This window comes from Pholis gunnellus (assembly GCF_910591455.1).
Source record: "Pholis gunnellus genome assembly, chromosome: 9".
NCBI classification, from domain to species: domain Eukaryota; kingdom Metazoa; phylum Chordata; class Actinopteri; order Perciformes; family Pholidae; genus Pholis; species Pholis gunnellus.
Window position 1 is genome coordinate 7845111 of NC_136535.1, and position 26696 is coordinate 7871806.

At 44.0% G+C, this 26696-nt stretch overlaps 1 protein-coding gene across 1 annotated transcript; it reads left to right on the forward strand.

Moving 5' to 3' along the window:
• Window positions 1-1162: 1162 nt before the first annotated feature.
• yap1 (Yes1 associated transcriptional regulator) lies at window positions 1163-24753 on the forward strand. Its single transcript, XM_079165768.1, has 8 exons — window positions 1163-1777; window positions 2853-3082; window positions 12008-12126; window positions 13358-13471; window positions 18767-18924; window positions 21126-21253; window positions 22415-22527; window positions 23900-24753. The coding sequence occupies exons 1-8, from the start codon at window positions 1577-1579 to the stop codon at window positions 24133-24135; spliced, it is 1299 nt and encodes a 432-aa protein (XP_079021894.1). The 5' UTR covers window positions 1163-1576; the 3' UTR covers window positions 24136-24753.
• Window positions 24754-26696: the final 1943 nt, after the last annotated feature.

The following is a 26696-nucleotide window of genomic DNA, read 5'->3' on the forward strand; positions in this document are numbered from 1 at the left end:
GAGCCTCTGTATCCAGAGAGAGTGGATCTTGACAAAATGATTTCTCAATGGAAGAGGGGCCTCATTAGCATAACAATTGTGGGAAACTGCATGGATCTACTTTTCATGAGCACTGTAAAAAAAAAAGAAAGTAGTACCATTATATATACTGATGAGAGAAAGTGTGGCTTTGAGTTATTCTTAAAAATCATTGAGTTGTGATAATGATGCATAATCATGCATAGCCAAAAATATAGAACATGTTATACATAAACACTAAAGATAAAGACTTTCTTCTAAATAAAACACATTCGAAGTAGTTCAAAATGAAGTCGGCCTCAATCGTGTAAGAATGATTTAGTAAATTAAAAATGTAAAAGGAACAAATAAAAATAAAACAATAATTACAAAACCTGTTTGTTTTGGCAAACAAACTGTTTAGGTGAGATTTTGACTTTGCTTCCACAAACCTATTGCTCACCTACATTGTGCATGTTTGGAGGTTACACAGCTGAACAAATTGTGAAACTTGCATGCTTATTTTTTTTACTTACTTATTAACATTTTGGCAGAGTCATCATTTAATGTTTTCCCAAGTGGGCTCCAGTTGGCATCAGCAGGGGTCCTTGTTGTATTCAAAGGGTTGCCAACAAAATAGGGAACACTTTAATTTGGCAATTGTTGCCCAGATTATCTAATTAATGTGTAATAATTACCGTTCGGTTGCCCCATCGATTATAGAATAAACATGACCGAAAGTCACCATGTCATTCGGGGACTGTCAAAATCCTGGTTTGAGTCGATGAGGGGTTTTCCGCATTAAAAAGTTGTGACATATATATCTCATAAAATAAGTGTTTGTGGTTCGAATTAATGGAAGTTCATGTTTTTGACGTAAACGGGTAAAACTTTGACACAATAAACTTGTTTCTGGCCCCTGGGCTTCACTGACTGTACCTTTAAAGACTCTTGTCCCAATTAATCCTAAGCCCCGCCTCCGGAGCAGACATCCCATGAGTCATAAAGTTTGATGTCCTGCCCAAAGTTTAGACCCGACTGGAGCAAAAGTTTTTTTTTTTCTGGAAAGTGAGCTGCAGAGATTTGTTCTTCGCACTATGAATCTCTCGCGTAAGAAAATTCACTAACAGCTTCAACTTTGGCCCACACACAGAAGAAGTGCGTTTTGTGGTGTTGTTGTTTTTTTTCGTCTTTTGTGGCTTCGTGTGCTTTTTTTTTTTTTTTTTTGTGGAAAAGTTTGGGGCCGGGACGACAACATAGATTCCAGTGTGGAGTAGATATGCGCTTTGTTACATTCTCAAGAATGCCAGCGAGAAACAACAGGAAAGCGCTGTCTTTCACTGCAGATTTCGACAGCTAACACACTTCGGAAGAAAACAAAGTCCTCGACTGTTCCACTCTAGAATGACTCGGGATCACTTTTTCTGAGTGTCGTCGATATTTCCTGCTGTGTGAAAAAAAAGAGGAAAACAAAAAAAAAAGTTTGGGATTGACTCAAACTTCTTTTTTTTTGTGTGTGTGAATTCCTTAACGCAACATTTTTGGACACACACAAAGTTGGCAGACAGTTTTGGGAGCGATGGATCCGAGCCAGCATAACCCTCCTGCCGGACACCAGATCGTCCATGTACGGGGCGACTCCGAGACCGACCTGGAGGCTCTTTTTAACGCCGTGATGAACCCGAAAAACACGATCGTGCCCCCTTGCGTACCCATGAGGATGAGGAAACTGCCAGACTCCTTCTTCAAACCCCCTGAACCAAAGTCCCATTCCAGACAAGTAAGCCCGCCCCGTCTCTCCTCTGCCCCCTTTCCCAGAAACCACGACTAGAGCAGAGAGGCCCGTCCTGTGGGGACTCGGGCCCACGGTTCACGAGTGGGAGCCTGCAGTCACTTCATATTAGCAGTAAGGATATCACCACTGGGCTTAAAGCGGCGGTCCATTGTAGGATAGTATAGCCCTTGTTTATTACGACTTTACATACACGCTCCTTTACGTATTCTGTAATAGTAAATAAGTTTAGTGTCATTATTGGTAATCACTGCAGAGAAAAGGCCCGAAGGCTTGTGTGTGTGTGTGTGTGTGTGTAGCTGTGTGAGAGAGTCACCAACACATCCTGTTTGTCATCAGCGATGGGCCTGTTAGAGGAAAAAACAATATTATTACTTTAAGCGAGTTGTCAGGTTGGCTGAACCCACACGGCCTTTAATGGGACGCGCACATACAGTGTGTGGACATGTTTTGGTTACGTTCATGCATAGAAGGGTAATGAAATAATCATGTTTCTGTATTCATTTGCCATCATGAAATCCCCCCCCCCCACGCACACACGCACACACACAACTGTTGCTTATGGTCTCTGGAGTTTTTCTCGTCAGTGCGCATGCGTTGCTGTGCAGCGATTCTGCGCTCTCCTCTGTCCCACACAGGCCTTGGCCCTCATCCTTATTAAACGACTCTCAAACGTGCCTACACATGCATATGAAAATAACTAACATACACGTGAGTTGATTATATTGTATGAGACGTGAGTGAAATGTGAAATCAGAATAATTCATGCAAACTTAATGTGCACAAAAAAACCCATCGTATCCTTTATGGTGCGTGTCCTGTAGTTCTTTAAATCCTTACTATTATCTGTGAGCTGGCCTCAAATTCTATATGTTCGTGTTATGAATGAAACAATGATTTATTATAGGATAACATGTAAGCTATAACCTTTATGAACTGTATATACTTCTACTTTTGGACACACTTGTTTTGCTTCATAACAATGTCAGATGAAACTTGGTAAAAAAGGTCCCTAAGGGAAAGACTATGGGACTGCACTCACACTGCCTCTCCTCCAACACAGGCCAGCACCGACGCTGGGACCGGCGGAGTCCTCCCACCCCACCACGTCCGAGCACACTCGTCCCCGGCCTCCCTTCAGCTGGGGGCTGTTACCGTCGGCTCCCTGTCTGGCATGCCCCCGCCCTCCCCTCAACATCTCCGTCAGTCTTCGTATGAGATTCCCGATGACGTGCCCCTGCCCCCGGGGTGGGAGATGGCCAAGACCGCCTCGGGCCAGAGATACTTCCTCAAGTAAGTATGCGGGGAAACAAGTGTCAACACTGTTTCTTGCGTCTTTTGAAAATGTTTGCAACTTGATTTGTGTTTTTGAAAATGAATGGGCGGCTTTGAAAGGAGATGAAGTGTTTTATTGATATTTAGCACATGGAGCCAACAGCCCTGTAGACATCTCTCTGTCCTACTGACACCACTTTGCATTCTGATGAAGATGCAGCTGTGGTCTTTAACGTTAACCACCCAACTGTCTCATCCATATCATGGAAAACAAGTGTCCTTTTAAATATGTCAAACAAGACCATAATAACACATTAATAGACCTTCATGCAAGTGTAGGAAACCTGCTTATAACCTTTTGTCTTTTGTGGGACCTCTGACAGTTGAGAAGAGTCCCTCCAGTATGTCCAGTCACCATACGATGGATACATTAAAGATACTACTTTAGTATCTCCTTAAGGTTCAACAGAGATGTGTCTGAACTTTTCAGCATTGCACTTTTTTAGAGAAGAAGGGAAACACTTTAGCCTTCACTAATGGTCGATACAAGTGCAACCTACCAGAGAAGTGGTCTCGGGATCAGACTCTGCACAGTGTACATTATTGCCGACAATAATTAGCAGATCTGCTGCGCGGCACAATGGTGGCCAGTGTGCTCAAAAAGAGACAATTGCAATAGTTGAATTGTGGGTTATTACATTTGGTGGCGTCTTTTGAGGGGCTGCTGCTGTATGTGGTGCTCCTTTTCTTGGGCTCAGGTTTCAGTAGAAACAATGGATCATTGTAGCTGCCCCAGACAGCAAAGGACAGACATCTCTGCAAAAGTCATCCGCTAACCAGCATATCTCCTCCACATTGATGATCCAAAGTATACTTTTGAAGCAAGTAGTGGGTAGTGGTTATGCCAGAGCTCTTTAGGACTGTCGGTTTATCAGTGACATTTGGGACTTTGAGGGGTTTTTCTTTTCTTATGTATGTGTCTTAAAGTGGCGTCCTTAAGAGCATCTGCTCGTTGTGAAACGTTCCAAAGTGTAGTAAAAAGCTCAACAGCTCATGCTTTTTCGAGATGATTTGACATCAAAAGTCGTCCTTCTTACTCCCCTCAAAGATGTTTACTGTTCTCGGAACTATTACTCTCTGACACGGGGTCTGAACAAACACCATAGCCTCAAATGTACTTGGATCCAAAAGCAGCTTTCAGTACCAGATGTTTTAAGGTTTCACATCTGGAGAACATCTGGGCCGTTTTTTAGGAGGCTCTTCTAAAATTGTACAAAAGCACTGAGGGGGGGGGGGGGGGGGGGGGGTAGAAGAGGGAGAAAAAACACTCTTCTCTCGACTCTCCCAGGATCGCTGCAGTTGTTTAGGGACTGAGTGATCTAATGCGCCTCCAGACAATGAAGCAACTCTGTAAACAAAATTGAAGTTTGGAAAAGCCAATCTTGTACAACTTTAGTTCAAACGTTTGTTGCACTATTACGTTTTGCCGTTTGTCTTTTTTATGAATTTAAACGACGTGTAATTTGTTCTTTGTTATATAACAAATTGTGTAATTGTCAAAGAGTTCAGTTTTTTCTGCTGCTTTTATATTGAAAACAAAGCAGATAAAGAACTGTCTCCGACTGATTGATTGATCGTTGATAAAGGCACAGTTTAGGTTTGTACCATGTGGCTGCAAAGCTTCTTTCTCTATACTAAAAAAGAACAATTTAATCTAAATCCTGAATATTAAACATGTCATTGATTTACAATTAATTTTACTCTCTGCTCGTGTGTGTTTACAAGTCAATTCCAAAAGTGGAGCATCTTGCATCCTATGGCTTTGGGGAAATAGTTGTGTCACTGTTGAGAACTGTGTTTTGACTGGCATGCTGTACAACTAGAGTAAGTGTAGTACACAGTGTTTGTGTTCAAGTCAGGGAAAAACTCCGGCAGACATCTTCCATACGCCGCACACATCAAAGTGCAGATATTTGATCTGGAATACGGGCGGTCTCGGCAGAGCTGCTGGAAAAGACACTCCCCTATTTATAAACAGGGGTTGTCCGACCGAGACGCGTTGCAGAAGGAGTGAAGTTGGGCCAGAGAGAGAGAGAGAGGGAGACAGGGAGGGAGAGTGTGGGTGGGTGGGTGGGTGGGGGTGGGGAGTCTGTCACTAGCGAGCAGAGCCGAGCGGGGGCTCACATTTCACTCAGGTGACCGCTGTTGTCCTTAGAGATAAATCAATTCGGGGTGAAAGTTTTTCAAACATTTTTAAATAATCTGTTTCTCCGCCTCTGTTGTTTACTAGTACACTACAGGGTCATACAGTCTGGGGGGTGAGTGGCCTCTGTGTGTCACATTGGACGCCGATGTCCCACTCCCCCCTTTTAAAAAAGCCAGGCTCTGCTTTAGTATGAATGGAGCCGTGGCGCTGTGATGGCGCCTCTTTTGTGTCAATGGAGTTAAATAACAGCCATGTGGAGATGACTAGAAGAGGGGCCAAGAGAAACTCCGGCCCTCCCTTTGTCCCGGCAGTGAAACAGTGATCTTTATTCAGACCACAGGCCTGTTGAGACTCATGTGAGCCTTCCCAAAATAGACAAATGGTTGACATGAAGTTTCAAAGATGGCGGAGGGAGAGGGCAGCGGCCTTCTTAAGACTATGTTGCTCACAGTTGCTAGTAAGTAATTGAGCTTGTGCAAGAGAAACAGTGCTGACAGCTTCAGTTTGGCCTGGTGTGTATTAGTGATCAGTGCTCAAACAATTAGCAGATCATGTGCTTATACAGTCTAAATGTATTTGCAACATATTGGTCATTTATTGACAAAAAAAGGCTGAACTATATTTGTTTTTTTCAGGATTTTCTGCTGTTCTCTCTTTTTTCTATTATAGTAAATCTGGATTTCAAACTGTTATTGGCGTCACTTTAGGCTCTTGGGAATATTATCGCTAAAAAAACGCTTTAAAAAAATGGTTAAAAATAGTTTTAACCATTTAAATAATTGGTTGTTGTAGCCCCGGTGAAAATATGAGCAACCTCCTGCAAAACAAAATCTCTATTTTGTTTTGACTATAACCTAAATAACAAAAAACCTTAAGCTGAGGAGAAGTCTGAGAACACTGGGAGAATGTCAACAAAGTCTGTTGACCTTTCCTCCTCTTTCTTCCAGCAGTTTGCTGTGGCCTTTGATTTACGACAGCAGGGGCAGGGAGGTTGGGTCACCTTGCTTGGTGCGGGGATGGGGGGCAGGGCCGGTCTCCAGGGCTGGGTCATAAACTAATGAAGGTTTCTAATTTAGACACACCGGTAAACTAGGAGGGGTAATCACTGTTTCCGGGCGCTTATTAAATGCAGCTTTGAATGAGCTTTTAGTCCGTGGGAAGTCAGCCCTAAGCGGAGGGAAGCTTTGGGGGAGTAGCTATTGTCTGCCCTCAGGGGCAGGTAGAGCTGAGTGCCGATGGACACTTTTGTCTTTTCTCAATTGGATTTTAAACCATTTTGATGAGCCTGGTTTCCCACAACCAGAATGGCTGACTCGCCTCTTAACAGTGATTGTAAAGGATCAAATTATTATGTATTTTAGGCTACTACTAATTATTGAACTGTGTTTTTTTTTTTTTTTTACACTGTCAATTGTGCACAATCCTGGTTAACAAGGGAAACTAGGCAGGCTGAGAACAAGTCGAGCTTCAGTGGACCCTATATGGGGTTTCCTGGACATCTGTTGCGCTAAAAACAGAGAGAGACGCCCTATTAGAGCAGGAGAGATCAGAGCGTTTATTTGGACCTTATGCTCTCATTGTATGCAATCTATTTGGACTGTGATATTAACAAAAAATGTCTGGTTCTTGTTTTAAAATCACCAACATTGTCCCTATTGAGCGACGAAAAGTTACCATTGCAACACAATACACAGCTGCACACAAGTGGCGTGGTTGTGACAGTTGCCTGGCTGTTTTAAAAAAAAAAAAAATGATTTGCACCATATTTGTTTGTTGACACCTTATATCACAGCAGAGCTGATCTAATCGCTTGGCTCACACTGATCACATACTCGCCGTCTTATGTAAGCATTACACGTAATGCCTTATTATTTTCAGTATCGACTGTTATGTCATTTACTTAAAAGCTTGACGTGATAAGTACGCAAATTGGATTTGAAATGAAGCTGTTGAGACCACTCGGCCGGTCACAAATGGTGCTGGGAAGACTGGGCTGTAAGCCTGCGCGGAGCCCTCATTTGGAGCGAACTTTGTGTTTGACAAACTTTTGGTTTATTGACCACACACAGACAAGGCCCTTCCTGTTCAACTGGGGCCTGTCAGCTCAGTACACAAATGGGACTGTGAGAAAGTCCGGCTAGTGTTTACCAAAGTCTTGATGTAACACCTCTGTCCCAGACATCAATGCCTCCACTGTCACTGAGTGCATCTCCACAGAGATGCAGCATCAGGCTCATGGGCCGTCTCAGGTGGGGTTGAGAGCTCCCAAAAAACGACTCTAACCAAAGCACCTGGTGGCAACGGGATAGCGCTTGGACAACAAAATAGAGAAACATTTGTATTTATGTTGTCTGTTGCAGCATGCATACATTTAAACTATTTTTTTTACTATTAAAACGCATGTATGACAAGTAGTCTACCAATTTCTTTAATTGTGCCTATGTAGTGCAGTCAGTGTTTGACTGAGTAACCTCACATGGCACACCTTTTTGAAAGGACACTTAAATACATGAGTCTTTTGAATTGTTCTTTGAAAACAAGCAGCAGTCAAACTGAACCTTCTGAGCTCCGTCCTGGTACTTTGTGAATTAGTTGCTTCGTTAGGAAGTATGATGAGACAAACCCTCCTTCAAAGGGAAACTTAAAGCCACAATAGGGTCACAGAGGTTGCCACAATAGGGTCACAGAGGTTGCCCCAATAATCTCTCTTGATGATGTCCTGCTGATAGAGAGGCAGCCAGGCATCCCCATTCAACCAGAGTGGAGGTGGTCATCCTCATCTTAGAGGCCTGATTACATCTTGCCTCCCTCAGTGCACCCTTTAGTCATCGGCTTCAACCACCTTCCAAGCACATACTCCCTGGGTGGAACCACTGTGGCCTGAGGATCCCATTTTTAACATTTGACAACTCCGCTGCAGGGGTGTGTTTCGTCGCCGCTTCACTCCCCCATAGCTTCACTCCCCCATAGCTTCACTCCCTTGTTTCACGCCAGCGAAACGCAGATTTTGACATCTGGCTTTGAGGAGAGACGGTTTCAGCGGAATAAAACGCTCTATCTGGCCTCGCATCTAGCTTTGATCTGCTGTTTTGGCAGGTAGCGGAGCTGATTCTGAGACATTTTAAACCGCAGAGCAGACTTATTTTTGGATAGAACGTTCTCCTCAAAGCCAGATGTAAACGCCGCAGTTTTCACGGGTGTAAACAGGCAAAGCTCCGTGTTAGGTTTGTCATACTGCTGTAATCAGACGAGGCCTGTGAAACAAGTGCAGCATTCAGACGTCTTCACTTGGATCTCTTTAAGGATGTCGAACCTCTGCTGAGTTACTCTGTGTAGCTGACTCCAGTCAAATCTTTTGATTCAGTCACAAAACGTACATTTAACTGTTGAGAAATGTTATCTTGAATGTCCTTAGTATAGAAAAAAAGAGTCAAGTTTAGCCTTTATGCAAAAGGTCCCACTCCCTCCTCCTCAGCAAGACACATTATAAATAACGCTGACACAATAAACGCCACCTTGATAATTGGGCCATCAGTCAAGGAGATGTCAAGTGCCTGGGTGGATCAAGAGTCCTCCTCCGTGCTAAGCCACAGTCGACCATGATGATAGCTTGAGCAAAAAAAGGGAGCAAGCGCTACAGGCGAGCGACCTGATAACGGGTCGCGTCTGAACCGCGGTGCTCTCCTTCACTGCAGCACCTGGCCAACTTACAGTCAGTTTCCCACGAAGAAGCTAATGATGGGGCATGTTTTGTGTTTGGCGATTCACAAACAGAATACCGACTGTTGGACTGAGGCCATGTCCACGACAATGCAGACCCACGGACGTTTGGCACGCCGTCCACAATAGGATTGCATGTTGCAACACCAAAAAACATGTTCTTCATTTGAAAACATTGGGAAATGGTTGATGATCAAAAAAAAATGAATATGGAGCACTCCATTCAGCTCGTGGAAACCATTCCACAGAAATAGTTTAAAGCTGCCGTCTCATCTCTCAAGGCTTGAAAGGTGGCTGTAAAAGAGGGTAGTTTGCTCCTTCATGGAGATGAGCAGCACTGGCTAGTTTGAATTCAAACAAGATTCTAAGTTTTAATGGCAGGAGTAACGTAACCCCTCCTGGAGCATAACGCGCTCCTCCGCTCTTGATCCATGTGACCAAAACCACATTATGAATTTTAACTAACCATCATCTTATTGTTTTGGCATGTCAGGTTGGACAACGACAAAAAAAAAACAGTAAAAACATGTGATTGTTGTTTTCAACTGTAACTGCTGCAGTGTGGACGAGGCCGAACCCACAGCCCGTTAGCTGCCCTGCCCCGGGGGGGGGGGGGTTAGTAGGGTGTGGTGGTCTCCCTGCTGAGCTCGCCGTGGTGTCATGACATGTAAAGACAACACCGAGCAGTTGTGACCGCGGAGGTTGCAGATCATCAGCAATTCCGAACAGCAACTGGTGGCCTCCAGCCGTCCCAGCAGTTGCCATGACATTGTTTTGTTTTATGTCTCGGCGACAGGAAGCGGCGTATAGCCCCGGACCATATAGGGTTCGGGGCAGGTCGAGTGAATGGATTATCTTTTAGCTTTAAGAATCTGGTGATGAATTACTGGGCTCTCTGTAACTTATTTACCTGTTCCCACATACAGGCTCTCTTGGAACCTGCGTGTGGATTTCTACCACGGGCGTTTTGCTGAAGCTGTGTTTACATCTGTTTTGATTGATTTGAGCCACACACTTCGGCCTCCCACGCTGGGGTTTGATAGAAATCCAATATTTGTACTTTCATCTGTGCTAGGAGAAGCCCACGTTAAGGCGGTGCGGATAAGGATTTATCAGAGTTCTTAGAGGCTTTGAGGTTACACACTTCCATCCGTGTTCTCAACTTGTAGCATTTCTGTTCAGCATTTGTGTACCAGGATGTGCAGGCCTCTCATTTACGATAAGTCCTCCCTTCCCTTATCCCAGTGCTCCTCTCCGAGTCTCCTCCCCTGTTCTCCCCTCCCCTCTATAATAAATGTCATAGTTTCCAGAGTGGGAAGGAGGCAGTGAAGGGGGCAGGGCGGGCGCTCGGAGTGTAACAGGACCACAGCAACTCACGCAGCCAATGGAATTCAGAGGGATTGCTTCCGTAGATGCCCCCCCCCCCCCCCCCCCCCCTTTCACTCCCCCCCCCCCCCCCCCCCCCCCTTTCCCCTCCCCCCCCCCCCCCCCCTTCTTTTCTGTAGTTGTCTCACCCCGCTCCCTGTGACCCTTCTTTCTCAAAGGGCCCCCTCCAATCTGAGCACTTCCAGCTATTTTGCTTGGTTTGTGGTGTTTGTGTGTGTGTGTGTGTGTGTGTGTGTGTGTGAGGGCTGGGGGAGGGTTTGGTAGGGGATTTGGCAGCTCCTTTGATCAGTAAAGCATAAACAAGAGGGGGCTTCAAAATGGGTTGCATTGTGTAGTGGGGGGGGGGGGGTGCTGAGTCAGGCCCTCTCGCTCTCTGGCCTGGGATAGAGAGCAGACAGGCAGGCTGGGATTACCGCAGAGGCCAAAAGACCCTCTGAATCTCTCACTTCACCCAGCTGTTCTAAAATCTGGGCTAATGGCGCTCTGGGATCAAATTCACAGCGAGTCGTAAAGAGTCTCACCGGGTTGAGGAGCGTGATTATTGCAGGGTACAATATATAGATTGCCGAGGGTAATATTTAATTGCGTTATGAACAAACTCTTTTATTTTTCTCACTTGTATAAAATAATTCAGTCACTCTCAACACTATAAATAGGGTTGTGGTGTCGCAAAAACACGCTACTGGAGTTTGAGGCTCTGTACGAGGCGAGGCCTTTTTAAATGGGATGTTTCGAAAAAAACAAAACAAAAAGCACAAGTGAATAGTGGGGTTTTAGGTCGTAGCTCAGTCTGTGCCTTTGTCAAGCAGGTGAAAGCTTTGTAAATGTGGCGCCAGATTGTTAAAGCCCCTGACACTCCACAGTGTCCGAGCCACTTCCAGGAAAAAGGACCCCCTGCGTTGAGCCCTGGGACTGACCCTCCCTCAAAAGAGAGGGTCCTGCTCGGGAGAGGAGGGCTTCCTGTATTAGCTTTCCATCTTAATCAAGCAACAAGTACCAACAAAGCACTAATTATCAATGCCTTCACAGAATGCAACACAATGCCCCCCCCCCCCCTCCCCCGCTCCCCACTCCTGTCCCCGGCAAAGACGAGCCGTAAAATAGATGGAGCATCATTGTTTGGCGTTACAATAGTTGTTTTGAAACCAATCATAGCCTCTTAGACAAGAAGTGTTGGGCTTCCATACAGTCCCAGATGATGTTGATTCATTTCTAGTTGTCTAGTGTTGTAGTCTGCTGCTTGTTTTTTTTTTTTGTCTTTATCATTTATAACTTTATTTTAATTCAAAACAGCGTGCAGTTTACCCATTCTGATTCATGGCGTACAACTTTTAAGTGAAAAAAAACCTCTCCCAGTCCTATATTGAATAGTGGGTTCAGACGGGGTCCAAACAGACACAGCTGAGTTTGGTTTCCTGTAACAGTCATAGTTTACAGAAAGCAGGCGTTGGAGTCAGTGTTTTCATCAAAGAGCTTTGTTGAAACTGCTCTGAGTCATCAGTTCCTGCGTGTGACCTGCTGTTTCACATTGATATGGCCCCTGGTTTGAACTTACTACTGATTACTGCTGGAAAACACCTTGACGGCCATTTTTAGGACTTATTTATTTTGGCTATCTTGTCTCCCTACAGCCACATTGATCAGACCACGACCTGGCAGGATCCTCGCAAGGCCCTGCTCCAGATGAACCAGGCTCCCCCTCCCAGTTCTGTGCCAGTCCAGCAACAGAACATTATGAACCCAGCCAGTGGTATGTATACCTTGACTTTATTACGTTTAGTTGTACCAGAGAAGCAGCACATGACATGTATTACAGATCAAGTTCTTCAATGTGGGATTTCCAGCATTAGACTAAACTTGATGTTATTTCTGGCCATCTTCTTACTTTCATACCACATACAGTAGAAGTCGGGAGCAGTCTGGTCTAGTTTTTACATGTCACTAAGACTCTGTGTACCTCACTTCTGGCCAATGCGGTTGGAATTTGCCCTAGGTGAGTTAAGACCGAGGTAGAACGTGACAGGTCCTGTCTGACATGTTTGGGATCTCCGTGACTCACAGATTACAGAGTTTACTGATGAAGTCTTTCTGTATTCTCAAATTGTTGCTGGCAACCTATAAGCAAATCTTAAAAAAAGATACAATAACCTTGAATGTGGTGAAAAGTATTGTGCTGCTATTTGTCTTTGATGTCACTTTCCCTTATCGCCTGTTTTATTTTTGTCCAAGTTAGTGGAAAAGATAGACGGACGAGCGGATGGATGGATAGATTTTATTTTGAACTTGTAACAAATGATAAGAACACAAAGAAGAAGAATCAATAAAATATACAGTAAACAGATACAGCAAATTCTAAATGAATAAATATTACATGTTTGAAAAGGAATAGGCAGAGGTAAACGCGTATAATGTCCTGCCCCTTTAACTTCGCTTTATCACATACGCATAAAAAATCATGTCAATATAAAAACTAAACCAAAAAACAGTAAGAAGAAGAACAACAACAATGGGCTTCATAGTCCTGAGAGAGACGTGGTGGACCGAGACCCCACTTTTCAGGTGGTCTTGGTCTGTTAGTTTGGTCTGTTAGTTTGCCCCAGAGTTTGATTGACAGCTTTCACACCGTCCTACGGACCTGAGTTCATTTTAAGCAAACCGAACAGGTTAGGCTTGATGGCACCTTTTTAGTTTCCTGGTGTGAGAGCACCTTTCCTCTTAAGATATAACCCGCCAACATCTTTTGTGTGTTGCCGGAAAGTAAATAGTTTGTTGCTTTGTACAGAATTTGTGTAGTCTTAAATGCTACCAAATCCATGACTTCTATATATATATATATATGCTGTAATTATGCGCAATTATGTACAATAGTTAAGCTGTTACTGTTGCTATATGTTGCACAATTGTGTCATTTAAAGAACAATCTGAGGAGTGACTGAAACACAAGCATCTCTCCAACATTATTGTTGCCTGTCATCCCTCAGGTCCTCTCCCTGAGGCCTGGGAACAAGCTATTACATCAGAGGGAGAAATTTACTACATCAACCACAAGAACAAGACCACATCCTGGCTTGACCCACGACTTGACCCGCGCTTTGGTGAGTTTGCTATAGAGAGGATTTCCTTAGTTTAGTTCTTGATTTAAATAAAATACCATGTTTGCTCTTCTTATTAAATCCAGAAACTTTATTATGAGGCTCCCAAAAATCATTGTTGCTATCTAAAAGTTTTAATAGTATATTTATGACATATTAAATTGAACAAGGAAGTCTTTTTATAGGGTTTCTTAAACATGTTTTTGTGACAGCACTTTACTTTCCCCAGTAGAAAGTTCTGGCTAATCCATAAAAGATGCATCACCACAATGTAATAGTGGGTTCAGTTCTGTATGATTCATTGCTTATTTCACCGCACTACATTGTTCCGGAGTGACTAGCCATACCATCGGTTGTTGAAACCAGATTTCACAGAAAACCCCCCCCACACTCAAAATCTGCACCGAACCTTTTGTCAGCCATTTTAGTGTTAGAGCAACAGCTGAGTTAGCCATTAATCCCCCGGGCCGAGCTTAAGTTTGACAGTTAGCTTTCAGTGTGTGGTGGCCGGCGTTTGGCGAATTAGCGACAGGACCTGCTACATGTGTAGAGATCTCTCTGCGGCCATGGGAATGAGCTAATCCTCCTGTGCAAGGAAGACTCCCAGAGATGAAGGTTCCTGCTTATGTCACTCTGACTCATTTACGCTTCAGGTGCCATCCCTTCATTGCAGCAGCGTTCCCCAGGGAGGCTAACCCTGGTTCACAAAGGCAACATGTGTGAATCAGCACGCAGCCTGTTTTCCTGTTTTAATTTTAGCTGTTTTTTTTTTTTTTATCGAGTCTGGGCACTTCAAGGGCAGTTTTATTTTTTTTCCTGTCAGCAATTGCGAGTCCCACTCTAAAGGCAGGCAGGAAAGTTCAAAACAGAGTTGTAAGGGGAGTGGGGCAGCTGGGGAGAGATGGCGGCTCGGATCGGCGGAGCTCTTTGAAGATTTATAAGTCTTGAACACACAAGGCTGCTGGGCCCCTGAAAGCGAGCGAGAGGGAGAAAGAGATCATGTTAACTCATTGTGTGCCATCAAACATCATTTTGCTCCACATGAGATAAAAATCCTTCTGTGCTTAATACTTTTAATAGCTCACATTTATACCCCCTTATGTTGCGCACATGCTGTTGTCTTTTTTTATCCGTTTAGATTTTATGAAAGATTTCTAAGCGATATGCACTTCAAACTACTTGATATTTCATAGTGCGGCTCGGTGGTCGAAGGGAAACCTAATGATATTCTTTGTAGTTATTCTTCAATCACATTTTTCTTTTTTTTTTTACATGCGAGCACAGTAATGCGCTCCACGGCTTCAGAAACATGTATACTTCTGCTATGTAGGTCTCCAATGGTAAGCCAGCTGCTTTGATAATGGAGGCTAATTTGAGCTCTGAGAAGAAAAGCAGCGGAGCGCCTTTAACTGAGGGCTGTTGCCGGCTGGCTTTCCCCTGCGTGAGGCCCAGTGCAGGCACAGCCCCATTCTGCTCCAGCTCCAGACAGACTTGAATCTCTGCCAGGCCTCTTTATTCTGTGGTCCAACTCTTAATCTGTTCCAGACCTTTTCAGTCAAAGAACTCCAATGTGAGAGGGGAGGTGGGGGCAGGGAGAGAGAGGCAAGGCGAAAGGGGAAGAAAGAAAAACAGAGGAACAGAGGGAATATGCCGACGGGATAAGCATGCATCCTCTTTAACATCCAAGGAGGTGGTGAGCAGCGAACAAGCCATGAGGGCACTGTGGCCGAGTTCGAAAGGTGGTGGTGGTGGGGGGGGGGGGTGGCTCTGTGTAGATATGTTTTCTGAACGTACTACTCCGGAGGAACAGCATGGCAAAAACATACTAGGAGGATACTGGGGAGCACAAATAGACAGATTTCCCCTGGGAGAGGAACAGTGTGCTTTGAAGCCTTAATCGAAAGCCGTTTGTTAAACACATTGCTAATTTATCTGTCATGTGATGGTTTTTTTTTCTTCCTCCGCTGTCAAGAGTACTTCACCAGAAAAGTTGGCGTAGTGTGATGAGGCAGCAGTGAGTCCGTTTAAAGGGTCGCTTCATTCTGACATTCTCACGTGTTGTTTTTGTTGTTTGTTGTTATTTTTTTTACATCTTAGATATTTGCACCAACTCCAGTACCATGGAGGTGAACTGCAGTTTGTTTGAGGTGCAAAAAGCTTTTAAAAATACGTTTTTAGAAAAGCTCAACAGTAACGTTCTTTGAAACGAATGTTGCGCCTATTTTGGATAACCCACTGAGCTTGTTTTCAGCAGCTTTATTCAAGCCCCTTACTACTTATGGTGAAGTCCCTATCAACTATTTGGGGTGAACTGACCATTTAACAGGGATACCTTCCAGTTGATTTTCACAGAGATAATATTTTGCATTGTGGTTTTTATTTGACTGAAATGACAGTACTTTCATTGAACAGTTACATGCAACACAACTTCAAATTTGAAGCTGTAAAATACTTCTCATATAGGCTGGCCTACGCTGTTGATTCTTCCTGACAGACTCCGATAAAACAGTGTTTTTTTTATCACATCCAGACTGTTTCCCCACTCTTCTTATCTCAACACTAGAAAGACGACACCTTCTCAAGTGGCCCTTTTTAAACAAATTAATTCAAAAAAATACAATACTTTTTAAGACTTTTTAATTTGACAACAGACAAATATTTACCATGCCTTCAAAAGGTGCTGAGCCCTGTTCACACAGAGAACTTCCCACAGCTGGCACACCCTCAACCCTACCAGCCCCAGGTGATCTCGTGGTGTAATATGCCTGACAGTGTGATCGGCTGATAAGGGCCTGTGTTGCTGGCCGCGTTGTGTTGCAGGGGGTGCGTGAAGAAGACAAAAGGCAGACGGCATTAGCTTGTCTCTTATCTGCCTGGCCCACCAGCTATCGCCGCCCATGTGTGCTGCTGCCTTCAACCTCCCCTTCCAAAAACCACACGCATACACTCACACACGTCTCCTCAGCCGAGTCTGGCCTCCGTTTCTTATGCTATCATTCTGGCCCTGAACTGAACCTGTCCTTCGCCGCTATCTCACCCACAGATGTAATTCCCTGCTGCGATATGCTCATTGTTTGGGCATAGTTCCTCCAGTAACAGTGGTTGCTGTTAGCTGTTTGGTCTGTGACGGAGTCCTTGACTCGGCTGTAAGACTGCATTCGCCAACATATGGTTTTGTGTATCACTCACTGTTCAATGCATACTCTCCCTCAAGGCTCGGACCTTCAAGAAAAATGACGTTATTTACGTAGTTTTGGCTACGCTAACATTGTAGCGTTAGCTTATGATATCACTGCACTCTCCATTGTGATTGCTTCCATCTTGGAACACGTCGGTGTCAACACGTTACAGTCAGTTGGGGCAGAAAATGAGCAGGCTAACGATGAACAAGCCAAAATTGTATCCATGGCTATGTAAAGTTTAGTAGGTCAAAGTTGAAACTGGTAGTATGCAAACTTTGGTGTAAGTTTACAATAGACAGTTCTGGTAATACGGTCCAAATGAGTGTAGCTGTCTGATCCTGGTTTCTTGCCCTGTCAGACTTCCTATTTGCGATACTACACATTTTAATGTTTGGCCTTCTGTATCGGTGAATCTTTCTCCTCATGCCTCTGCTTCAAAGCTCAGGCCTTTGCAGAGCTACAGCTGCTGACATGGCCCACGTTGCATCAGCTCTACCTTGAGAACTGCTAATGGTGCCCCGACGGTGGAGCGATCCAGCCTCAAAAGCCCTCAGTATCTGCAAGAGATAAGAAGCGGGGAGAAGTAACACTCTCTCCCATGGCTTCAGTTGATATGTGTGTGGGAGAGTTGAGGCGGCTCCATGGCTCGGTGTGTGTGTGTGTGTGTGTGTGTGTGTTTGTGTGCAGGGGTGGGGTTGTTGGGGGAGGCAGCGTGGACGGAGAGGGAGAGAGGGGGATGACTGCAGGCAGGGCGGGGCCTACAGAGCTTCTCAGGGAGAGCCCTGAGCCGCGGTTCATTCAGCTCCTGAGATAGTGTAAACAGACAGTGATTGAATGGTGATGAGAAAGGTGCCGGGGCGGGCAGGACAGCACAGAGAGGCAGCCCCGCATGAAAATTGTTGTGTGTCCCCCCCCCCCCGCCCCCAAAGGCTTTGTTTTGGTTGGTGCTTCAAGCGCATAAGCAAACAGCTCTCACCATTGGTTCCATTACTGTTACACCCCTCGTGGTCAAGCACATTTGCTTCTCTTTCCCCACTGTAGTGACAAAGTGTGTGACCTACTTTGCATGCATAGATTGCCGCATCGCTGTGCTGCTTTCATACAACATGTTTATTGGACCCACCCTCGCCAGAGTAAAGAATAACAAAGATTTCACTGGGGGGAGCAGCTGTGTTTTTCAATACACACGCATTTGTTCTGATAATGTAAACTTGCTGGTAGCTTTGTCGGTGCACAGTGCAAGTACATTTCTCGGGTGAAAGAACGTTCAAACGAAAGTAGATAGTGGTGCAGTGTTTAAAGAACCTAATCTGTTATAAAATGCATTTGTCTGATTAGCACACAGACCCGTCAGGCCAGGGTTAAGAGACAATCGGTCCTGAAGTATAATCTGTTAAGAAGGAAACAAAACGCACAATGAAAGGATAAGTCATAACTGACGCAATGCACGAAAGTAACAGAGCCTGTCTTAGTCAGTGAGTGGGAGGGGATCAGGTCTTACAGGAATAGTGATTGTTTCACACACTAGGTAGAAGACTTTCCTTGTCCTACATAACCTGCTGCACTGGCTTCACTCTTTTACAAGTTCACCGTGTAAACAAAAACGTTGTCAGTCTTGTTACGCAGCCAGGCATTAATAGGCGTAAGTTCCGGATACGGTAGTGTATTTTTAGTCTTCCGGGGCACCAACATCCGATATTGAATATTTTCATCGTTAAAACTACTCGTATCGTTGTGGCCTACTAACCACAGAAAGGGGATGAAAAGAAGACATCCCATCCCACTTAATTGAGACCCAGAAGATTTCTCCTGTTTGCCCCAAAGACATTGTTTTCTGTTAGGTTAGTACGTTTCTCCATAGAATATAGACTATGCTCAATCTGGACACGGTTATACTGGATTCACCAGTTTCTCTTTGTCCTCTCTAGTTCCTTTGATATCAAGCAGCCCCTCACTATTTTTTAAAGTTTAGAGACACCATTTAGAGTGTCTGTATGCCAAGTTTAAAATGAACACTATACATGTTATACAGTAGTAACGGAATGCAATGTTTAAAATGAACACCACACTACAGCGGTAACAGACTTGAACTCCTCTCTGTTTGTCTCTTCTGCAGCCCTGAACCAGCAGAGGATCTCCCAGAGTGCTCCAGTGAAGCAGGGAGGGCAGCTCCCTCCCGGAATCATGGGCGGCAACAACCAGATGAGACTGCAGCAGATCGAGAAGGAGAGGCTGAGACTGAAGCAACAGGAGCTACTTCGGCAGAGACCACAGGTCAGGAATCGAGAGTTAAAGTGTTTCCAAAAACATGTTCAAAGGCCTTTTTGTGTAGCGCTGTGGCCTCCATGGAGGAACAACTCGCTTGTATCAAAAGGTCTCAAGGTCAATACTTTCAGTATGTGAAAGTCCGTCCGCGTAGCAGCGGGACACTGGATCCCTAACTGCCCACTAGTTAAATGAGGTCATCGGCAAAATGTTTATCTTTTAAACGTGTTGGAACTTATCCTGAATATGCCTTATATTTTAAATATGAGTCATCATTCCGAGGTAATGGCGGTGTACGTTTCTTTGATCGCTCTTTATTGTTGCAGCACCCTGCAATGAAGTCCCCGTGAGTCATACGCGGTCATTTTATCACTTCCTCACTGCGATGTGTCACTGTGCCGCCCACACAGGGTGGTGCCGCCGAGTCCCGTCGTTTACTCAAGGCCATGTCACACCACCAGAAAGAGAGCTTTATTATTATGAATCAGGGTGCTGCTGGTGACTTGTTTACTGAGCCATTCCCATGGGTTGTTTAAAGTTCACCGTGTAGGAAGTGTCCTGCGTGTGTTCGTGGTGCTCCGGGCTGAAGCCGGGAGAAGATGATTTGCACTGTCCTTACTGAAAGTCCTCAGAGCACATGCAATGTTTTAGCTTAAGTAACCTGGTTATTGTCAACTTTCTGAAATGTCACGCAAAGGAGAAATCTATTTTGCATAATGGGGTACGAGATTAAGAGAAATGTAATTAGCACAACATGGTTTCTGCTGGAGAATCCCTATTAGCCGTGTCAAAGCCCTAAACATGTCTAACTTCTTTGCATCTTTGTGTATGTAAACAAAGGTTTCTTAATAACCAGGTTATTTCAGTGCATGTATTTTCTATTTCCTGCCTTCCCACCTGATTTCTCATGTGCATGCAAGGAAAACATGATGACGCAGAGTGGGTGTTTCTGGCAACTTACCAGGGTGCATGGAGAAGGGAAAACGTCTGAAGAGGTCCAAACTCCAGCAACACTTTGAAGTATATAGAACAACTTTAATCTTTGACCAGTTGTTCTATATACTACAAGTGTTGCAGGAGTTTTGACCTCTTTTAAGAAAACATTATGACAGTTACCCGAACCTCAAACATCCTCACTTTCCAGTAAAACAAAGCTTAATGGAAAACAACAGATGATGGGATTGCAGACCAGACAGTTTACATTTCAAGAGCTCCTCTATCAGGCTATTGACTAGATTCTGGTAAACCCCAAATTTCTGAAACTTTTCGGGAAGTTTGGAATTTGGGAGGCCATTCTGTGTTTGCAAATATAGGAGCGCATGAGCATAGTAGGAAATTGTGTGCTTGTGTAGGGAGTTCAACTTTGGGGCAATACTTGCCACGCCCAAATGGATTCCACATGGTATGAAGTATGATGAAGAACCGGCGGCGATGTATGCAACGTGCTGGTGGCAGTCCAGTGCTGACGCTGCTCAGTCATGCTCAAAAAAAGAAGCCCATAAAACCACGAAAGGTTGTTGACAGTACACAACTCTCATAACTCCTCCTAATCCACACCAGATTGTTTACATGTGTGCAAAAGTAGTAGTTTTGAGAAGGAAACACCTTTTTAGCACTGCTGCGAGTACAGCTGGGAAAACAGCTTATTTTACAAAAGGCTAATTACGGCTTTTTATTCATCTTTTTGTCTCGGAGAATGTGTTGTGTCCAGTTCTCCTCAACCACGACCAATAGAAGCTTCTAATAAGGCGTCCTGCAGCAGTTTTTACATCTATACTAACAGCCTTCCGTTGGCTCTCTGTTGTCGTCTCCGACCCCGTAAAAGTTTCATGAGATCTCAAACGGTGACATCGGTCAAGTCGCTGCACCTTCCCGTTCAAGGACTTCCAGAGGAAGGAGGTGAAAAAAGAACATGACTTCATATCCGTTGCCTTATCTGATCCGAGCGTGATCCGAGCATGTGTAGAAAACAATTGCGTCCAACTGTTGTCGGGCCCCTCATGTCATTTGACACCCTGTATGGAGGAGGAATGGAGAGCACCAGTCTGTTTGTAATTCCTTAATCTAACATTGTATGCAGTGACAGCAGTGCAACAGGGAGCAAAAGGGAGTTGTGACATGTTTTTATGAAGCTGTGTATAATTAAACCTCTGCGGTTAGGTTTGGGGTTGATTGTGTTGCTCATGGGTTTTGTGCTTTATCGTCCGCAGGAGCTCGCTATAAGGAATCAGCTGCCTACTAGTATGGATCAAGATGGCGGCACGAACCCTGTGTCCTCCCCTATGACCCAGGATGCCCGGACCATGACCGCCAACAGCTCTGACCCATTCCTCAACAGGTTGGTTTAATACAAAACTCAGGAGTAGCCTCTGCGGAGCATCATTTCCTCCGAGTCCAGTACAATCACAGCTGAGGTGCAGTTGGCGAGGGCTTCCATTCTGGTTCAGCTCGTCAGACTTGACGTATGTTTGAGCTCTGGTGAGAGCTCCTAGAGTTACACAAGCAGCACAAACAGAAGGCCAGTCTCTGGGCTTAACCCTCCTCACATGGTAATGTCTCATACAGACCAGCAGCTTTGTGACGGCTTTCATTGCACTGTGGTGACCCCTGGTGCACAACTGCTGCAATACAGGCCGTCAGAGCCTGTATTGTGGTGTGAAAAATACGATAAAACCACACTTTATTCAAAGTGGAGATGAACACATTTTTACAATTTGATTAGTAACAACACAAAACCCGACGGACTGACACTAGATCTGAAAACGGCTGCACGTAATTAGAAAAACAAAACAAAAAAAAAACAATTTGTCTCTTCCTATCTGCAAGTGCTGCTCCATGGCATTCTGGGAAATCACTCCTAGCAGTTCAAGCTCTAGTTCTTCTGTGAGAGGAGGAAGTGAGAAAAGAGCTGAATAGCAAGCAGGCCATGAGAACATGTGGTCCAGTCAGTAGACAGGCCAACCTAATCTCCCCTCCTCCCCCCGTTGCCTCCACTCCCTTACCCTCACAATGGCCTCATTCATCCTGCCTCTGCCATACTCTGCCTACATATTTTTCCTCTGCTAATTAGTATAGGCTTGTCAAATGTCCTCTCGGCCTCTTTGTCTCTCTGCTGTCCCATTCATTGTTGCTCTTTTTCCTATATTCTGCCATAGAGCGCGAGATACTGAAGCTCGGTGTCGCTGTGGATTAGTCACCATAGTCGTTCAAATAAATATAACTGTTGAAGCGTGGATGTATGCAGAAGGTCCCTGAGGGAATTAAGGCCACACTGTTACTTTCCAGCCTGTGTGCTTTTAATAACTGAGTGTGTTTGCTTTGTTGGATCAGTTAATTAGATTCACGTAGTTCAGTTTCAAAGCAGTTAAGTGAAGGTCATTAAGGCCATCCGCAAACTCTGCCGAGACCAAAAAGCTTTTCATTCCCTTCAGTTTGATGGAAATCATGGTGTTCTGAGCGAAAGTGCAGAGTTTACAACAGTTTATTTTCATATTTTCAGCGGGACCTACCACTCCAGGGATGAGAGCACGGACAGCGGCTTGAGTATGAGCAGCTACAGCGTCCCTCGCACTCCAGACGACTTCCTCAACAGCGTGGATGAGATGGACACAGGTGAGGCTGGAAGCAACGTGAACATCTCTTCTGACGTCTCTTTGCGCGGCTGTCGATGAACCTTTCTGTAGTCGGTGCTCAGCTCTTTCTCCCAGCTTAGCTTTGCACAACGCCACATTGCATTCATGTCGACATGGCTTTCTTGGCTCGTTTATATTTCACAATTCTTTCCACCGTGAGGCAGACGTCATAGCTGTCTTCACCCTAATCTTCTGCTTGTAATTACTACTGGGAGTCTGATGTGACTGTTTGTTTTTCTCAGTTGGCTGCTCATATTTACAGTCTGTACAAAAAGATAGGAATGTGTTTCAATTACCTAAACTAATGGACCAAGCTGACAAGATCTTCCAAACATTCTCTAGTTTGCTTAGTCAAATCATGTAAAGGGGATATATTATACTTATTTGCAGGTTCATGCTTGTATTCTGGGTTTTCTACCAGAACACACTTACATAATTACATGTTCAAAAAACACACTTTTAAGTCCCCCCCTCCCAAAAAAAATTCCAGTCTGCTCTGATTTGGCTTGCGTGAAAAATGTGGTGCACCTTTGCAAAGGTAGTGGGTCAGGAAGTGGTTGGAGATACTTGCATGCAGAATAGAATTGACTTCGCCCCTATCTGTCATATGATGGGGAGCCAGCCACAGGTCCCACTGTTTAGAGCATTCCTCCTCTGCCTCTCCCCTAGACGGCTCCCCAATTTGTAGGAGATCTTCATCCGTATAATCTGGCTCAAAACAATATAAATTCAATGACCTCATCCATATTGTCGAAAAATGTTCCATATATATTCAGCCGGGACATCAAAAATCTTTTAGATAACATACAGCTGTGCTTTCTGAACTCACTTTTCTGTAAACGGCAAAAAAAAACTCCGGCACACTGTTGTCTTTTTGGCAACACGTCTCCTCGCAGGATTGCAGAACAAGAAATATAAATAAGCAAGAAGTAAATGATGGCGCCAGCTTGCCCTGATTAAACACTCTTGTGCAACACAAGAGCATGCCTAGTGTAGTCCCACCTGCACATGTGATTTCTCAGGTGTGCGATTAAACAAAGGAAAAATGCCAGTGGCACAATCCTGCTATAAGTTTAGTTTTTGGTGAGAAACTTGAATAAATAGATGTTTTCACAGCCAAATACAATAGAGAGGCAAGTTATGACTTTTTCTTTTCTTTTCAGGACAGTTCAGGGAAGTTTGCCTGGAACCTTGTATACCAGCTGCTATAACAGCAAAAACATTCTGTATTGTCCGATGTGGTTGTTCGAGGATCAGCAGTGTTATAGGCTGCAACAACCAGATCGGGGCATCTCTAGAATTTCATGATGTATCCCCCTTTTTTTTTAAATGTTTTTTTTACTGTTCATTAGGGGACCCTCTTCCACCCTCCATGGCAACACAGCCCAGCCGTTTCCCCGACTACCTGGACGCCATCCCGGGTACAGACGTAGACCTGGGCACCCTCGAGAGTGAGAGCATGGCGGTGGAGGGCGAAGAGCTGATGCCCAGTCTCCAGGAGGCTTTGAGCTCCGACATCCTCAATGACATGGAAACGGTGCTGGCAGCTACCAAGATCGACAAGGAGAGCTTCCTCACGTGGTTATAGACGATCCGAGCAGGACGCTCCTAACTCCTCTCCCCCACACTTTAAACTGCTGCCTGCTCTTATCTGTGAAGGAGCCATAGATGCTTTGACAAGACATTTCAGCGAGCCTCTCTGGACTTCGGTTTCTGTCTCGGCATGTAAGGCCAACCTCTTTTTGAGGCAGTATTGTTCTTTTCTTCTCACTGGTGTGTTATCTCTTTATTTTGTCTGCGTCTTCAAGGCTGGCCCATGAACAGACAATAACGCAAGGGTCCCCAAATCTTTCACAGATCTGTCAGTGAATCTAGGGCATCTTTACCTAGAGCAGGGGTCGTTCCTTCCCCTGGTCTCCCCTCAAAGCTGAGCTGGGTGGGTGCATGAACTCTTCTGCAAGGACCGCCATCATCAGTTGTCGTCTGGAGTCTCTGGTGCCTCTTTTATTCTTGCAACATAGCATGAAGCAGCACTACTTAACTGCGTTTGGGACTATTGCGTCTAGCTTACATAGCTTTATATTTGGCCTTGTACGTTTTTATCCTGTTTTTAGTTTGTTTTCAACGAGCCTGAGAAACCAAAAATGATGTATTTGAAGCATAAAGAACAATACTGATTTGGAGTAAAGGTAATGTGAGGCCCAGTTTGGACATGTTGGCTTTTTGGGGGGGGGGGGGGGGGGGGGTGTAGCCTGGGGACCGACTACATTGCTGCTTGGCTGTGCCAGCAAGTCTAAGTTAAACCTTTGATAGATCAAGTGCCTTCAGTAGTATTTTTTGAGACGCGAGCAACATGAACAATTACTAAGTTTCTGTAATGCAGCAATAAGCATTAGGCTGTGTTCGCTTACATCAGCCACACTTTCCTCTATCTAATGTTCAATAATCAAAATTGTATTTTTGTTTTATAAACACATAAGGGGATTTAGGGATTTCTGCTTTTTTTTTTTAAACCCTAGCTTCTAAGTATCAGTCTTATCCAAGCCTAAATCATGAGTCATTCTTTGTTTTATCCTTTTAGTATCCTTTTATTTGTAGGTTACTACACATATGTATGATAGCTTTGATCAAATGGCATTTTGCTTGTTTTTAATTTCTTTCATAGATGAATTAATACTTTTTTTTTTTTTTTTTAATGGGGTCGACTGTTTTCACAGCACACCACTTCACCAGGATGAAGTCTGCCAAGACACAGAATGATTCAGTTTGGGCTTTTTTCTTTTTACCATTTATCCGATTCACTTCTCGTCTCAGATTTACTTTATACATATTAGTGTTAATGTTTTTTTTTTTTTTTGATGATCACATGCAGCTTTTACTATCTTTCCTAAACAGTAACCAAAAAGGTAGATCTCTTGGCAAAAACAAACTACAGCTCTTTGATCAATTGAACCTTGTGACAATGTACAGTTACACAAAAGTTACAACAACAGTCTTCCTAAAAGGGGGGGAGCGGAACAACTCTGTGCGATGCCATGTGTTGAAATGAGCGGTTTATAGACTACAGCTAGGACAAGTTGAAGCAGGTTTGAGAGCCATGTTGAGGGGTTGTGTAGAAGGCCAGGGTTTGACTGACGGCGGTGAGTTATTGAGGATTGTTGATTTTTTTTTTTTTTTCGTGTGTGAAATAATTAAGAAACAATCAGTTGATATCTCAGTCAGGAATTGTTGTGGCAGATTCCAAAGATGTTTTTTTTGTAATGACGCTAACACTTAATTTTGCTTCCATTTTCACAGAGTCCAGAACCAGTATGATTTGTAAATCAGCCTCTGAACACACTGTATAAGCTAATGAGAAAATGATGTAGGTTTAAAGTGTTAATGGAAATGTCTATGAATAGGTCTAGCTGAGAGATTCTTATTATGATTTTTTTTTTTTTTTCGGACAAGATGGTTGTTTTGAGTGACTAACCCTGAGATTTAAGGACGAGGTTTCAGAACAGAGCAGTAAGTGATTCTTCTATAAGCGCTCACATGTTTACATTATCTCTGAGTAGGAAACTGCTACAGCTGCGGTGGAGACAACACACTGACAATTCTCTCATAATCACGTTATTTTGATGTTTACACCATGACTACATCTTTGCATGACTGCAGTAACCTTTGAATAATCAGCTTGCTGTGCATGCCCTTGGTTGAGTCCTTGGAGGGTGTCACACTGATTCTGTTGCCAACAAATAGTTGGCGGCATTAACTTGATGGAACAATATTGTTGTTGTTTTTTTTTAGATCAGAGATCATGAACAATTTTTTTATTCTGTGTGAGAAACCTCTTTTTAGTTTGGATTTTATTGATCATTAAATCATGTGTTGATGATGAATTTAAGATGGATAAACAGTGTTGGTGAGAACAATGCAACTAAAACGAGTGGTACACTACAGTGCTTGTATTGCACGGCTACGGTTTTCATTTTGATGCAATGCCGCATTTTGTCACACAAACCTGATTTTATGCTTACTTAGTGTGTAATTGTCTGAGCATATTAGCTGTTGACTGTCATTGTAGCAGTAGAACTAATCACACAAGTTAAAGGATTTTGTATTTAGAGTTTTCTAAATGCACATGAAATGAATTTATATTCAGTAATG